This window comes from Mus musculus, chromosome 1 (genome assembly GCF_000001635.26).
Source record: "Mus musculus strain C57BL/6J chromosome 1, GRCm38.p6 C57BL/6J".
In the NCBI taxonomy this organism is placed as follows: Eukaryota; Metazoa; Chordata; class Mammalia; order Rodentia; family Muridae; genus Mus; species Mus musculus.
In genome coordinates, this window is record NC_000067.6 from 53,463,838 (window position 1) to 53,478,694 (window position 14,857).

The 14,857-nt window shown below is 38.5% G+C and overlaps 1 protein-coding gene across 2 annotated transcripts in view; it reads right to left on the minus strand.

Moving 5' to 3' along the window:
- The window catches only part of Dnah7a (dynein, axonemal, heavy chain 7A), a 310,307-nt gene that overhangs the window by 66,843 nt on the left and 228,607 nt on the right, over positions 1-14,857 (minus strand). For both annotated transcript variants that reach the window (XM_006496179.4, NM_001252070.1), the window contains 2 exons: positions 8,964-9,118; positions 4,783-4,973 (listed from right to left, as the gene is read on the minus strand). In XM_006496179.4, the coding sequence (XP_006496242.1) occupies positions 4,783-4,973; positions 8,964-9,118 (346 nt within the window). The remainder of the gene's footprint in view (positions 1-4,782; positions 4,974-8,963; positions 9,119-14,857) is intronic.

A 14,857-nucleotide genomic window follows, 5' to 3' on the forward strand; every position in this document is an offset into this window, starting at 1 on the left:
ACTTTATATGCCCCAGCACAGGGGAACGCCAGGGCCAAAAAGTGGGAGTGGGTGGGTAGGGGATTGGGCGGGAGGGTATGGGGGACTTTTGGGTTAGCATTGGAAATGTAAATGAGGAAAATACCTAATTAAAAAAAAAGAAATGGAAAAAGAGAGAGAGAAAAAAAGAAAATGAATTGTTTTTTCCACTAAGAAACCTTCTCTCTGTGTGATTCAAGGTTCCATTCATTGAACACATATTGTGGCAGTCATATGAATGAAAATAGAATTCACAGAGATGATATCTAGCAATGGTACAGGCAAGCCTGACTGTTAATGATAGCCAGCAATGATGCAGGCAAGCCTGACTGTTAATGATAGCCAGCAATGATACAGGCAAGCCTGACTGTTAATGATAGCCAGCAATGATACAGGCAAGCCTGATTGTTGGATGAAAAACTCATAAAAGCTTATGACAGTCAAAATCAAGTACTTATAACAGTTTATGTATTCCCAATTCCAACTGGTCCAATTTCTGATGATCCTTTAACAGTGAAATCAATTAGAATGAGGTTAGAAGCAAGCCTTACTACAAACTGGACTGAATCTCTTTTTAAGGTTCATTAGAGGTGTTATATGAAACAATCTTAAGAGAGATACAAGAGAGAGCACTGCTCTCATATACTATGAATGAAGTATTTTTGTGTTAATGAGCCACTATCCTGCAAGAAGAAACATTAGGAAATTTACCTGTTTATAGTGCCCATCAAGGGCTATCTACTGATATCCACTCTATCCAAGTACTTAATTAGTGGAGAGGCTGGTGTAGTTGTGCATGCCCACACACAGGACACATCTTTAAAATCATCCCTTTCTGGTACTTCCCAATAAATGTGTTAATTTAATGTTCTCTGGAAAACTATTCATAGTCCCTGCAGCTCTAGAATGACCTCTACTTCTCACCATTACACTTGTTGAAAATACTATCTGTTTCCCATCTCGGTGACACCTCAGTCCTGTGTAGCCTGCTCCCTTCCCGCCCTTCTATACCCACCAGTATACACAACAATGAAACAGCAGCTGTCTAGTTCTGGCCATCAAATAATCTAGAAGCTGATAAATACTGACTTGAGCTTCATTTCCTTTGAAATTCTCACTTATTGGTTTTTGTATATTTGCCAGTGTGCTGCCTGTTGTTTTAAAATAAAATCTCAGTTGTTCTATTTTAACAATGAAGACTCCAGGGTGAAACCCTGCTAGCTCCGAGAGGCAAAGAAAGCACCCAGGTGAGCTTCCTCCTTAGCCAACATCCCAGAATGAACCCCCTCTCTTATGCAGTCTCACAAAGACTCCATCAAACTAAATGTTCCTCCCTTTTACTTCCTGCATGTCTTTCTGTGCATCCTCCTGACTCCCTCTTACTCTCTAAGGTTTTTTTCCTAATAATCTTATGTTCACTTGCAGTCAACTGTTTGTCTGTTCTGCTTCTTGACCTGTGGTTGACTTTAGTTAATCCTGTTTACAATATTCAAGCAGAAAGCTCTTGGATTAAAAGGTGTGCCCTAAGGCTGAGCCACACCACAGCTAAAGCAGGATTTTCCAGTAAATAATACAATCTCAGTGTGATGGACTATCCTGCAACAGTTGCCCACGTGCCTTAGGGTCTGCAACCCCAGAAGACTCTGAAGACCCAGCTCCTCTACTTCTGTTTGTGTCTTTTACTCCACTGACACTGTGAGCTCAGGGCTTGCTCTACTGGACACCACTAGATACTGGGATATACCACACCAACTCTCCATTTTCTATGCTGCAGATTTACCTCCTCACAGATACCTCCCCAGTGCACTCCAGCCCCACCTGTAGCAGCTTCCTGTGCTTCTTCGTTAGTTCCTAACTTCTTACAGCACACCTGTGACTAGATGCAGCCATGCATTTATTTGTCACCTGGTCTAGGGTGGAACAACATCCAGTGGACAAGGATCTAAAAGTAGTAAATATTCAGGACATAGAGAAAAGGGATCTAACCTGACCCACAGTGACTATGGAGCTTTGCTGGCAAGAGACTATTCCCTCTGCAGGGACCTGTCATTTTATTTTTGTGTAGAAACTTGCTAACTGGGGCAGGCAAATCAGCTTCCTCTGGTACCCTAGAAAGACGACTCACTTCTCCCACCCAAACCTGATGCCTGCTTTGTGTTAGTGACACCCTGTTGTTCTTTTACCCCATCTTCTCAGTGCTCAGCCTCCAGTTGTTAAGGTTCTGTCTTTTACTGTTTATTGTAATAGACACTGGGGGGCCCCCAAGACCTGGAGTCTGCACGTAGCCCCTGGGATGCTGTCCCTGAGTTAATTATGATTGGTGAATAAAGTTGCTGGCAGGCAATAGCTGGGCAGAAGAGACATAGATGGGGGTCAGGTTTTGCTGGCTTGCAGGAGAGAGGACCATGAAGAGAGAGGAGAAAGAAGAGGCTGCCATGGAATAAAAGAATAATGTTCAGGAGGGAGGAGGAGCGCTACCATGGGAAAGCTGAGCCAGAAAAAGTGTGGCCATGTGGGCTGGCCAATTGGGGTTAAGAGCAGTCCAGATGGAACCCAGTAAGTAGTAAGTGATAATTTGGTATTCTTGATAGGAACCAAGATTCTAACAGCATGGGGAGTAGGCAGTCACCCAGTTATTGTGCTGCCCAAGGCATATTAAAAATATAAAGGCTGTGTGTGTGTTTTGCATCCAGGAACATAAATGGTCTAAGGTGGGGAAGAAACCACAGGCCGGGATTTTAATATTTTTTACTACATCCCGTGCCACTTTGTACAGTTTATATGGATGCAGTCACAGGTTAGGATGAGGTAATAATCATGGACAAAGGCAAAACTGATCCTATTAACAGGTTAATCCTGAACGAGGAGCCAGCTCTACAGGGTATACTCATGTTCATGCAAAAACAGCATCAGCAGTATGCCTGGTTTATAACTTTTGTTTAAACCTATTCATTGCAAGCCTAATGATGTCAGATCTTTGAAACCAAGATTTTTGCAAATGTAGCCATACACTCACAAAGCATTTGAAATCCTACAGACACAGCAGCAAGATTTCATTTTCATTTAGACTCAAAAGGATGTGAGCAGCATGGCACCCTCCCTTGGGTGCTTTTGAAAGCAAAAGGTACAGGAAAGATCCAAAATGTGGGGGCGAGAAGACACATTTAAATACATAAATGAAAGTTAGTTACTACCTCACCAAGCTTCCTAATCCCCATTTAATCAATTCTAGCAATTAAAAATAATGGAGCAATAAAACACTCTGGGATCTTAGGGATTTCAGTGCTGAACCATACACACTTCTGCATCCTCCCTGCTGCAGCTTACAACTTCTGTCATAGGCAGTTATTATCCAACCAAGGGCTGTTTGTGCTCTCTGTGAGACTACCCTGTGCTTTCCTGGAAAGTAGAAAGGGTTTTTTTCCATACTGCTTATTAATCTTTTTCTTAACACAGCCTTGGGATTTTATTTCCTCGTGTTTTATTCTTTTACTCCTTATGTTGAAAAGTTAAATTGTCATGCTGATGGTTAACATTCATATAAACTCAGTCCACTAGGCCCCATCCAGAGCACTTTATGGAGACTCATCTACTCAGATTTTTACTTCACTCAATGACATAGTAACTTTTATAATGATCATTTACACATGAAGGGACTAATGCACAGGGACATGGAACAGCGTGGCCACATCTATGATAGAGCAGTGGCTCAAATTCACACCCTTAACTATGTTAGTCTCTTTCCTAATGAGGAGAGAGATACCAGGTGGGTTTGACTTGTTTGTTTGTTTTGTTTTTTGTTTGTTTGTTTGGGTTTTTCTTTTGAGGGCTTAAATAACAGTATGTTTAGTTAATTAAAAACAGTGGCCACAGCATTTCCATTATGTTTTCAAAACCAAGCTAGACTGTCACACACAAGCATCTAGACCCCATAGCTGTGTTCATTAGTCCATGTGTATTCTCCGAGGTTCCAGGACACACTGTGGCCACCGCTATGCCTACTTTTCATGGCCCACACATTACATTCCCTCTGCACACACTGCTGTGTGCACAGTGTGAAGCCCTTGAGAACAGGTATCATGCTCACCTATCATGGATGGAATGATTGTCCCAACATCATCTGCCATCTGCCATTCAGGGGGAGTGCTCGTGTTAAGTGTTCTCAATAAAAAAGATCTAAGCACACTGGACAGATCTTTTGTTTTTTCCTATATGTAGTTTAACAGATCAGAATGATAATGGTAAATAAATGATACACTCAGTCTCAAACATTGAGTGACAACCAGGGAAGCGAATAAGGGAATTAAAATAGACTATGGTAAAGCCCCTAACTCCAGGTGCCCAGCCTTAGATCAATGTTACGGTCATTTTAATCTTTGCATAACATGTTGACTTTATCCTTTAAAGGAATTTGCGGTATTAAAAAAATGAAAACAAAACTGATCATTCTTTTAAATAATTCTGCAAAATCAGAAAGCAGCAGCAGCCTTCCTCTGAGAAAGGATGGAGTCCTGTTCCTAAGTGTCCACTCCAACAAGGAGCATATTATCTACTACAAAGCAAGAATGTTGGCACATGACACCTGTGAAATCATCCAAGGATGATCATGCAGATTAGATTCTGCTGGCCATTCTTCACAGCACATAATTTCAGGAAGTAGAGAGGTCAAATTTCAGCTGTCTAGGAAGACCTGGTCCTCTTATGTCTGAGTAGGAAAATATGATCAGAGATCAGGAGCTGTGATAAGGAAACTTAGGTACTGGCCTTCACTGACGTCTCTGGGAGATAGTGCGGGTTCCTCAGCTTGGTCGTGATGTAGAAGCGAAAGTCAGGAGAATACTCAATTGTGGAGTCTCCAAGCCGAATGCATGTGCTCCCACCCTGCTTGAAGGTCTGCTTCAACAAAAGAGGCTCTAGAATTGGGTCCAGTTCTTCTCCCACATTTTCTAGCAACACTAAAGGCAGAAAAAAATATTCCATCATACTTAAAATATTAACTAAAACATCCAGTGCTCCAGTTCTTTCAACTCTCCAGATTGTTTCTGTTCCAGTAGCTACCTACTTGCATCTTCAATGAGTACAGAGAAATGATGTCATAAAAACACTGCCTGCTGTGGGAAGGATCATGAGTAGGTCTACATGGCCTCTCCACTTGCTTCTACTTCTACACCTGTTAGCCAACCAGCCTGGCTTGATCGTCTCCACCTGGGACTCACTGTATCTAGGCATGATGGCTGAGAAAATGCATTTTTTGGAACTATTTCAGTGTTCACTGAATTTTTTATTACAAAAATAACTCATATATGTTATAGAACATCTGAAAACACGGGGAATTATAAAAAAGAAATTGGGCAACTACCTCTAATCAGATTTTCCTTATCTTTCTCTCCTCTATTAAATAGTTTAGGTTGACATATGTAAATTGATTGAAAATGATACAAAACTTCATATAACATATAGGTAACTAATGAATAATTCTCAGATGAAATTTTCTATCAATTTCTCTATACATGCTTAAGATGAAACAAATATCAATTTCTGTCCTAATTATTTTGCATGACATCATAACACAATTATCTTACATTATTAAAATTAACAAACATATTACTGTTATCTTTTAAACAGTGGTGTGTTTTTGATAGTATTATATTTGGATATTTTTCTATTCTAAGACATAACTATCACTCTAAGCAAAACTTAGCATTTCAGAATATTTTCTTTCGATGCCATTCTCGAAAGGGCCAGAGACAAATGATCCCTAACAGTGTTAAACTCCTAGTGCTAAGTTAAAGTGTTACACAATGGGGCTTAAATCTCTGACACAGGCAATTCTGAATTCACGTACCTGGTAAGTGTCCCTTGAAGGAATGAGGATAATCTCAGCTGGAAAGAGTGGCCTCAGGACTGAGGGACTGGTAGATGTTTGCACTACACCTGTAGACATATTCTTCCCTTCCCTGGTTACTCATGCATGGCTGAATGAATTTCTACAACTACCTCCCTACCCATTCCTCCACTGCTGGGATCTTGGCCAACAGAAACAGAAGATAACTTTTAAGAACTCATTTTCACTTTCTTCTCAGTTATCTTTATAGTTAAAAAATGAATATACCATAATGAATAACTATGCTAATTTTCCACTGTCTAAGTTATTCTTTTCCCACCATTATTGATACTGTGAATATTGTTTTTCCTAAAAGTCTGTTCCTGATTCTGTTCATGCTGGTCCTAGAAGTGAATGCACAGTCAATTTTTTGAGACACTTTAAGTCACATTACAAACTACTTTCCTGAAAAACTGTGAGACAGAGCTGCAGGAGGACACTCACTTCACTGCTGATAGACCTATCTGTAAAATGCTTGATACAAAGCAAGGGAGGGGGATGCCAACAGTCAAGACAGGAAAACTCAGGAAGGTCTAGATAAGATGCTATCTCTCCCCATTTCAATGGAGAGTGTCAATGATCTGTGTAGATTAACTTCTTCTCAGCAGTGTTTAATTATCATACTATATATACTTTATTGATTGATACAGTAAATGCAGGTACACCTAGACTTTCAACATCATCAGTTGTCAAACTTTTTAAATAACAGACTCTTTAAACTTTTTTTCTTAAAGTGGGTCTTATTTTAAAACTCAGTATGGCGAAAGAAGAGGGAGACATGGCTCTCGTTGAAGCAGAGGCAGGTGGATGAGGTTGACAAAACCCTCTGCCTCTCCACCCAGGCTACATGTGAAGAATAAGGGATTTAAAGTATTGAATACTTTTTAAATACCATGAATAGGCCAGTATCTAAAGATAACTTCTCAAGCAGAAGCAGCTTTAACCATGTATGTTTTCAAACTTTTACTTGATGGTTAAATATATAGGTTAGAGCTTGACACCTTTCTATGAGAATTTAAAAATTTCACTCCTTTCTGATGTTCAATGTTAGAATACATGGTGAAAAAAAAAGAAAAAAGAAAGAGAGAGAGAAGAGAGAGAGAGAGAGAGAGAGAGAGAGGGAGGGAGGGAGGGAGGGAGGGAGGGAGGGAAAGAAAGAAAGAAAGAAAGAAAGAAAGAAAGAAAGAAAGAAAGAAAGAAAGAAAGAAAGAAAGAAAGAAAGAAAGAAAAACATTACATTATCCAGAGGCAGAAGACTTGAGAATTCTGACCGGTATTTTAATATTTAAATTAAATAATTTCAATTGCTTGAAAAGAACTTAAAGTGACAATTCTGTCTAGAAATTCTCTCTGGTATTTCTGAATTCACACAGAGCATCATCTATGGCTTTTTCATTATGTTTTAAGATATTATAAGTGAGCCACTTATCACATTCTGAAAGATCCTCAGTAATTGAAAAAGCCAACACAAGCTATACCACTTACAAAACCCTATGGACTGAGCAGCCATCTGACACTAATTATACAATAAATAATAAGTAATTTCTCCCTCACATTACACAGCTAATGTGTAGGTGAGGAAACTGAGTCACTGAACTAAACACTGAATGGCAAAGGCAGAGACTCTGGATCCAGAACTAAGGGGCCAACCAGGAATACCACTCTGGTCCTTATGTAAGAGACAATCAGTTCACTGGTCCTCCTGTGAGAGATTCTCACTTTCTGTCTTTATTATGTTAATACATGAATGATTCTGAAACCACACAAGCAATATATTTGAAGAGTAGAGATTATGGCTCCCTTTTTGTGTAGCTCCTACATCACCACGATACAAGTTGTTCTATGTCATACTGAAGTAACTATAAATAATGTACTGCACACTGTTGTAAAAAATTAGGACTTTGAATTTTTTACCATATAAAATGATGTTTGAGGATATAAATATGTTTACAAGATTTGACAGAATGTATGTATATGAACACTGCATGGCATACCATAAATGTGTGCATTTATGTGTCAATTTAATGTGAATTTAAAATAGTTTAAAATTAAAAAATAGTATAGAAAGAAATACCACGTGTGTGTTTGCATGTCTGTGGACAAAGTCTTAAAAATAAATTTAGAGATTTTTTTCATTTCATGCTTACACTAAAATCCTAAAATTATTAAAACTTGAAAGCAAGCTTATTACTAACAAATAAACATAGATGGTATGGGACTGCCAGCATGCTTGTTATGTCCTTTGGAGAACTGAGGAACTTCTTCTGGAGCCACATATGCTATAGTTTCATAAGTGCTTGTCTTTATTTGGCTAAGTTTGATAAGCCACACAGATTTAAAATAGGACCCAATTAGTGCAGACTACAAACACGATGCATTTTGTTTTGGCAAGTGTGCTACCTGCACAAGACCTTGATTTAAGACAATTCTTGTCATTTTTCTAATCTCTCCATTGCAAATGCCAGATGATAGATAGACACACAGAACCTGTTCAATTTCCCTGGTGCTTTTGTAGCATAATTCAAGAAGAAACAGAAAATGAAACTAACTGTTGTATTCAACTATGCTTGGCATAGCAATATTGAGTAGGCTTTTTAACTGTAGAAGATTAATAATGAAAACTGAAGAAAAGCAGGTAGATACAAATTAAAACAGCCAACTTAGAGGCAGCCCCACAACTGTACTTTGTAACTCCCTGTCTTCTAGAGGTTTACTGTCTGGGAGGTCCTCATTTGATTATTAATAACTAATGAGAGTTCAGCCAGGTCATCACTTAATAAACCAGATGGAGGCGGGGCACACCTTTAACCCCAACACTCAGGAGGCAGAAGAGGGTAGATCTTTGAGTTCAAGGCCAGCCTGCTCTACAGTTCTAGGACAAGAGTTCTAGGACAGTCAGAGCTACACAGAGAAAGCCTGTCTTGAAAAAGCCACAAAAAAACCCTAAAAAACAAAACAGCAAGCCTGACACAGATGCTTTCAAAACAGAGTTACAACATGTGTGCTTATTGTGCTCTGTCTGGGCATTTCCACACCTGCACTTGTTACTCATCTTACATACCAGGAGTTCCAAACTGGATACAGTTTTCCAGAGTCCTGACATAGGAAGGGTCACTTAGTTTGATGAGCTGAAGGCTATTGGTTTTCTCCATGTTCTTGATCCACTTATTAGCCTGACCTTGAGGGTCTATCATCAGAGGCCACCTTCTTGCATTCCTGAAACAGAGGAGATAGATAATTCTGGTTGGACCATATTTAGTCTCACTTGACTGCACTAGTCGGTCTCAGATGACTCTAAGTTTGGCCTTTGTTAGTAATGTTTTACACCTCCACAGGATGGAAAATGATTTTCTTGACACAGGCACATTTAGTCTGAGCAAACTGATAGAAAAACTGCCAAGGCCATTTTACAAAGTTGAAATGAATCCTTTAACTCTTTTTGGAATATTACAGTCTCTAAATTTTAAATTACATGCAATATAATATATTCAGTTCTTGTAAAATATGCTCCAATGAGACTCTACTTTCTACCTAGGCTTTGTTATCAATTAATCCTGTGACCTGAGCAGCTTAGTTCATTTCCTTAGCTTCTGTGTGTTTCTGTTTGTTCAAGAGGAAAAAATTGATTCATTCCTAATCTCTCTCTCTCTCTCCCTGTCACATCTCCCTCTTCCCCCTCAAGTCTCCCTCCTCCCATATCCCTCTCCCCTGTCATCTCCCTCTCCATCCACACCCTCTCTTTCTATCTCCCTCTCTCTCCCCCTTGATCTTCCTCTCTCTCCTCCCATCTTATCCTTCATCCCTTTCTTTCCCCCCCTTTAGTAGAGTTATAATGATTTAAGAAAAATGAACAGCATAGTTTTCTATCATCAAACTTCCGAAGTAGTTGTGAACACTGTAGTGTTATAACCGTGAACCCATCTTTGTTTCAAACACTTAGACATTTAATGTCATCTATGTAGCTCATTGTATACTCGCCTTGTGATTGTGAGCTTCCTAAGTGCAGAAATGAACTCATGGAAAAACTCTACCTACCGATTTATTCCCACTGAAAAATGCCAAAAGCAAGAGCAACAGTCATCAGGACTCAGCTTATGTGTAGAAACGGGGAATCAGAAGTTATCCAGCATCTGACACATTCTTGAGAGATGTAGTCATGTAGCTTCCTGCCTTGTGTGAAATGTAATCAGCACTTAGTGTTTTAATAAACACTGGCCAGAACTGTGGCCAATGTCTTTTAAGAGGAAGCACAGAAAATTCATGCAGAATGGGAAGGGCAGTAGGGGAAAATGGAAGAGGATTGGGGGGAAGAAAATAGGAATGGAACAGGACGGTATTAAATTGACTCCTATAATAATTAATATGAATCTAGAATGTCATTGGATAATTTATCTCCCAAAATTGAAAGTAATCAGACCAAAGAATAGTATGGTATCTTAGATACAAGTAATAAGAAGAGAACTGTATGCTTCAGAAAATGAAAGCATATGAAAGTAAATTGTAAAGAAATAAAATTATAAATATGCAAAGATTTTTAGCTTGTCACATTTCAGAAATATTTTTACATTTGGAGAAATGTATGTTAAATGGCATTTAGACTTCTCCAGAGAAGCTGAGCAACTTCGCCGTTGCTCTGCTGTCCCCTCTCCAGTTATTTTAGTCATGATAACCAGATTCATGCTGTTTCTTTGTCCAAAATGTACTTCTTCCCAATCTTTTCATGTCTAAATTCTACTCATGATTCAAGGTCAGCTCAAAAGCTATGTAGACCACAAAGCCTTTCGAGATCTCTTTTCTCTTGGAATCTCTCTAGCAATTCATCCTCATTACATTTACGATACATTCACAGAATGGTGATATGCTATGATGACAGTTCTATGATTTCTTTTTTTTTTCTTCTTTTTAAATTAGATATTTTCTTTATTTACCTTTCAAATGTTATCCCCTTTCCTAGTTTCCCCTCTGAAAATTCCCTATCCTCTACCCCTCCCCCTGCTCCCCAACTCACCCACCCACTCCCATTCCCAGTCCTGGCATTCCTCTATACTGGGGCATAGAACCTTTACAGGACCAAGGGCCTCTCCTTCCATTGATGACAGACTAGGCCATCCTCATCTACATATTCAGCTAGAACCACAAGTTCCAATATGTGTTTTCTTTGATTAGTGGTTTAGTTCCAAGGAGCTCTGGGGGTACTGGTTACTTCATATTGATGATCCTATGAGGCTTCAGACCCCTTCAGCTCTTTGGGTACTTTCTCTAGTAATCAAAATAAAAATTTCAAGAAGATATCTTTAAGATATTTATATTTTATTCTAAAATTTATATTGAGGTAACAACTAAACAAAATGATGTTTGTTTTTTTTTTTTTTAAGAGAAGACAAAAAAATAGAAGACATGTAGAGGAATTTTTATACAGCAGCATGGCTGCTCAGGGATGGAATCACTTCCAAAAATAAGATGTAGCTGAAATGATATGCCCTGGATTACAGTATGATCCACCTGGAATATAGACATGCCCTTAATATACACCTTTATTCTCAAACAATGTAGGTATGGCTAATTTGTACAAGGAATTGGCCATCTTTGAAAGTGATATCTAATGGAGGGGAAGACAAAGTGACACATCAAAAAAAGATTGGACAGAATGAGTCAGAGGTAGGATATGCCCAACTCAAATGAGAACAGCAGAGGAAGAGAGACTACTTAAGAGCCTTGATGGGGGGCAGGGGGTGATGGGTTATGTGTATGTATAGCAGATTTTTACAGAGACAGGTTGTGGAGAGAACAAGCTAGACACAGGTGAAGATAGAACAAACCAGAGAATGAGAAGGAGCCAGAAGATTAGAACAGATTGCCAAATGGGGCATATGAGACCAGGCAGAGCAATTGAGTCAGAAGCAGAGAGCAAGTGAACTAAATCAGTCAGCTTGGAAGATTAGATTGTAAGAAGTCTAGAAGCTTCCAAGCCTAGACATAGGGATAGTTAGAACAGAGAAAGAAATGATCTGGGCCCAACCCAAGCCCTTTGTTTACACAGCTTGAGTATGGCTCTCATCTCATCACTTCATCTGAGGAAGTAAAAGTGATAAAGACATATTACCTAACTCAAGACTACACAAAGTTTCCAGAACCAAGCTGATACAATACTTGCATCATGGTAGGCAGTTAGCTCAAGGTATAGAATAAAGAATCCCACAGCAGACTCATATGTATAAGGACAGTACATTTTCAATAACAATACAGCAGTGAAATTGATGGGGAAGCGATGTCGTTTTAGAAAAGCTGTGCTGGGGTAACTCTCTCTCTCCCTCTTTCTGTAAGCATATGAATGAGCCTGTGTAATTACAAATAAATGAATAGTGTTCTATGCCTAGTTAACAGCTATAGCCAACTTTTGTCCTATCAAATAATGTTCCTCATATGGCAACTTCTTCATTGAAGATCAGAATAACATAAATTCAACTTTTTTGGTGGGAGGGGGTCCACAAAATATTAGATGAATAAAATGCAGGTAGATGGAAAAGTAAATGCTTGTATTTAGAATAACTCGTGGAAGAATTTATTGTGGAAGGTGTTGTACAGTATATTTTAGTGGAAATAATTTCATGATAAGAATGAAAACATTGAAAGAAAAGTGAACAAGCATTCTGTTTACTCGCTTACATTGCCACCATCATTTTACATTATTTTTGACAAAAATAAGAATAAAATGTGTATCTCTTCAGTCTTCCTTCCTTACTTCCTCTATTAAATGTCCTTTTGTTACTATTTTAAATGTTGGCTTATTTATTTATTCATTTGTATATCTGTATGTGTTGGTGTGAAGGTCAGAGGGCAATCTGTGGGAGTCCATTTTGTCATTCAGCATTGTGGGTCCTTGGGATCAGATTCTAGTCGGCACCCTTAGCAACAGGCACCACTACCTGCTAAGCTATCCCACTGACCCTCAAACACTCTTGAATTTATAGATGTTTAAAATTAACTGTTAGCAAGTGGAAAATGATTTTGTTAGCACTTATTGTTTCTGATTTGATAGTTTGCTCTTTAGTTGATGTATAAAGCAAATTTGTATTTAATGCCCATGGATTTTTTTAAAAAATGCAGATTTCTAATCATGATAATGTCTGTTGGTCATGGCAGAGGACACCGAATTAGAATATTTAACTGTTGAGGTTAAGCAAATCTGGGGCTTTCCCTGAGGCCTTAGTGGAAGTTTGATTTTCTCCTACAGAAAATCAAAGCCTGCCTCTCAAAAAGTGAAGTTATCTATGTTAGATATAGAAAGAGCAATTCTAAAATATATCTGCAATAACAAAAAGCTCAGGATATCAAAAAACATTATCAACAATAAAAGAACCTCTGGGGGAATCACCACTCCTGACTTCAAGGTAAATTACAGAGCAATAGTGATTAAAAACTGCATAGTATTGGTACAGGGACAGACAGGTAGATCAATGGAATAGAATTGAAGACTCAGAATTAAACTCACACACCTATGATCACTTGATCTTTGACTTAAGAGCCAAAACTATCCAGTGGAAAAAAGACAGCTTTTTCAACAAATGGTGCTAGTTCAACTGGGTCAGCATGTAGAAGAATGCAAATTGACCCATTCTTATTTCCTTGTACAAAGCTCAAGTCCAAGTAGATCAAAGACCTCCACATAAAACCAGATACAATGAAACTAATAGAACAGAATGTGGGAAAGCTATAATCCAGTTATGCTCACCACTATCACTGACTTCTGAAGCCAAGGACTTTTAGGTATTAATAGCCCCCATATTTAATTATATTCTAACTTGTCCAAATTTTATAGATTCTTACAGCTTTCCAAAATAATCATGCCTTACTCAGCTGTAGTGGAAAATTTAGGAGAGCCATTGTACCTGGCATAAACTCTGGAGTGATCATGCACCTAGCTTTGAAGTGATCTTTTGTAAATAATCAGTGATTGTTATCTGAGATTTATAGAGTTGACTTTCCTATAGGAGCTTCAGAACCTATAAATGCCTTTAGTCACAAAACATTCCTGGTAAACCAGGTAGTCTTGTAACGGCTGGGAAATGCTTGGGCAATGTGTTCCTTCAAACAACACCTATATTAGATCAAAGATTATGGTATTTAAAAATTGACTTGCTAAAAATACCTTTTGTGTAATAATTAAGAAAAATTCTTCTGCTAGGCAGTTTGGGCTTCAGTCCACTGAGGCTGACCTCCCTGCTCCTCCAAGGCTTCATTACATCCTCAAGTATCTCTCTTTCTTTGGTAGTCCCTTGTGAAACAGTTAACCGACACTTGCGAAACCGTTTGCTGGCACTTGACTAAAGTAATATGTATTAAGTACTCAACGTGTTAGGTTAGGTCCTTAGTGTTAGGGATTATGATTACTAAGCAAGCATCTTTGGGAAACAGAAGGAGGCATCGTGCAACTAAACAAGATGCTTGTCCAGTGATTTCAAACGATGCCTTTAAACCTTTGTCCTGAAACTTCTCCCTGGAAGGTTGCCAAGTACACTGACCAAAAAATACAGAATAAGTGATGTTAGAGCTTTCTTCTCAGTCAAGTTGTTACCATAAGATTTACAAATTCTTCAATTTTTCTATAAATTAATAATAAAGATGTAGGACTATTAGGTACTAATAAACCTCCATTGCTCAAGGAGAAGGGTGCAGAAGCAGAGGGGAGGGTATTAGAAATATGGGTGTGTGTTGTCTTGAGTAATGGTCATTAAAATCTTAGAGTCTTAAAAGTAAGATATATTAACCAACAGTTGAACATGAAATATGAATTGCAGTATAACAAGACCCAAGTGGGTAAGAAATACGATATAGTTTAGTCTCTAATGGATATAATGGTTGCAGACACCTTTTGGTAGGTAGAACAAAGGACATAAATTACAAAATAAAAGAAAGAAGGCATGGCTATCATTCTCCAGGAGGCAATCAACTAGA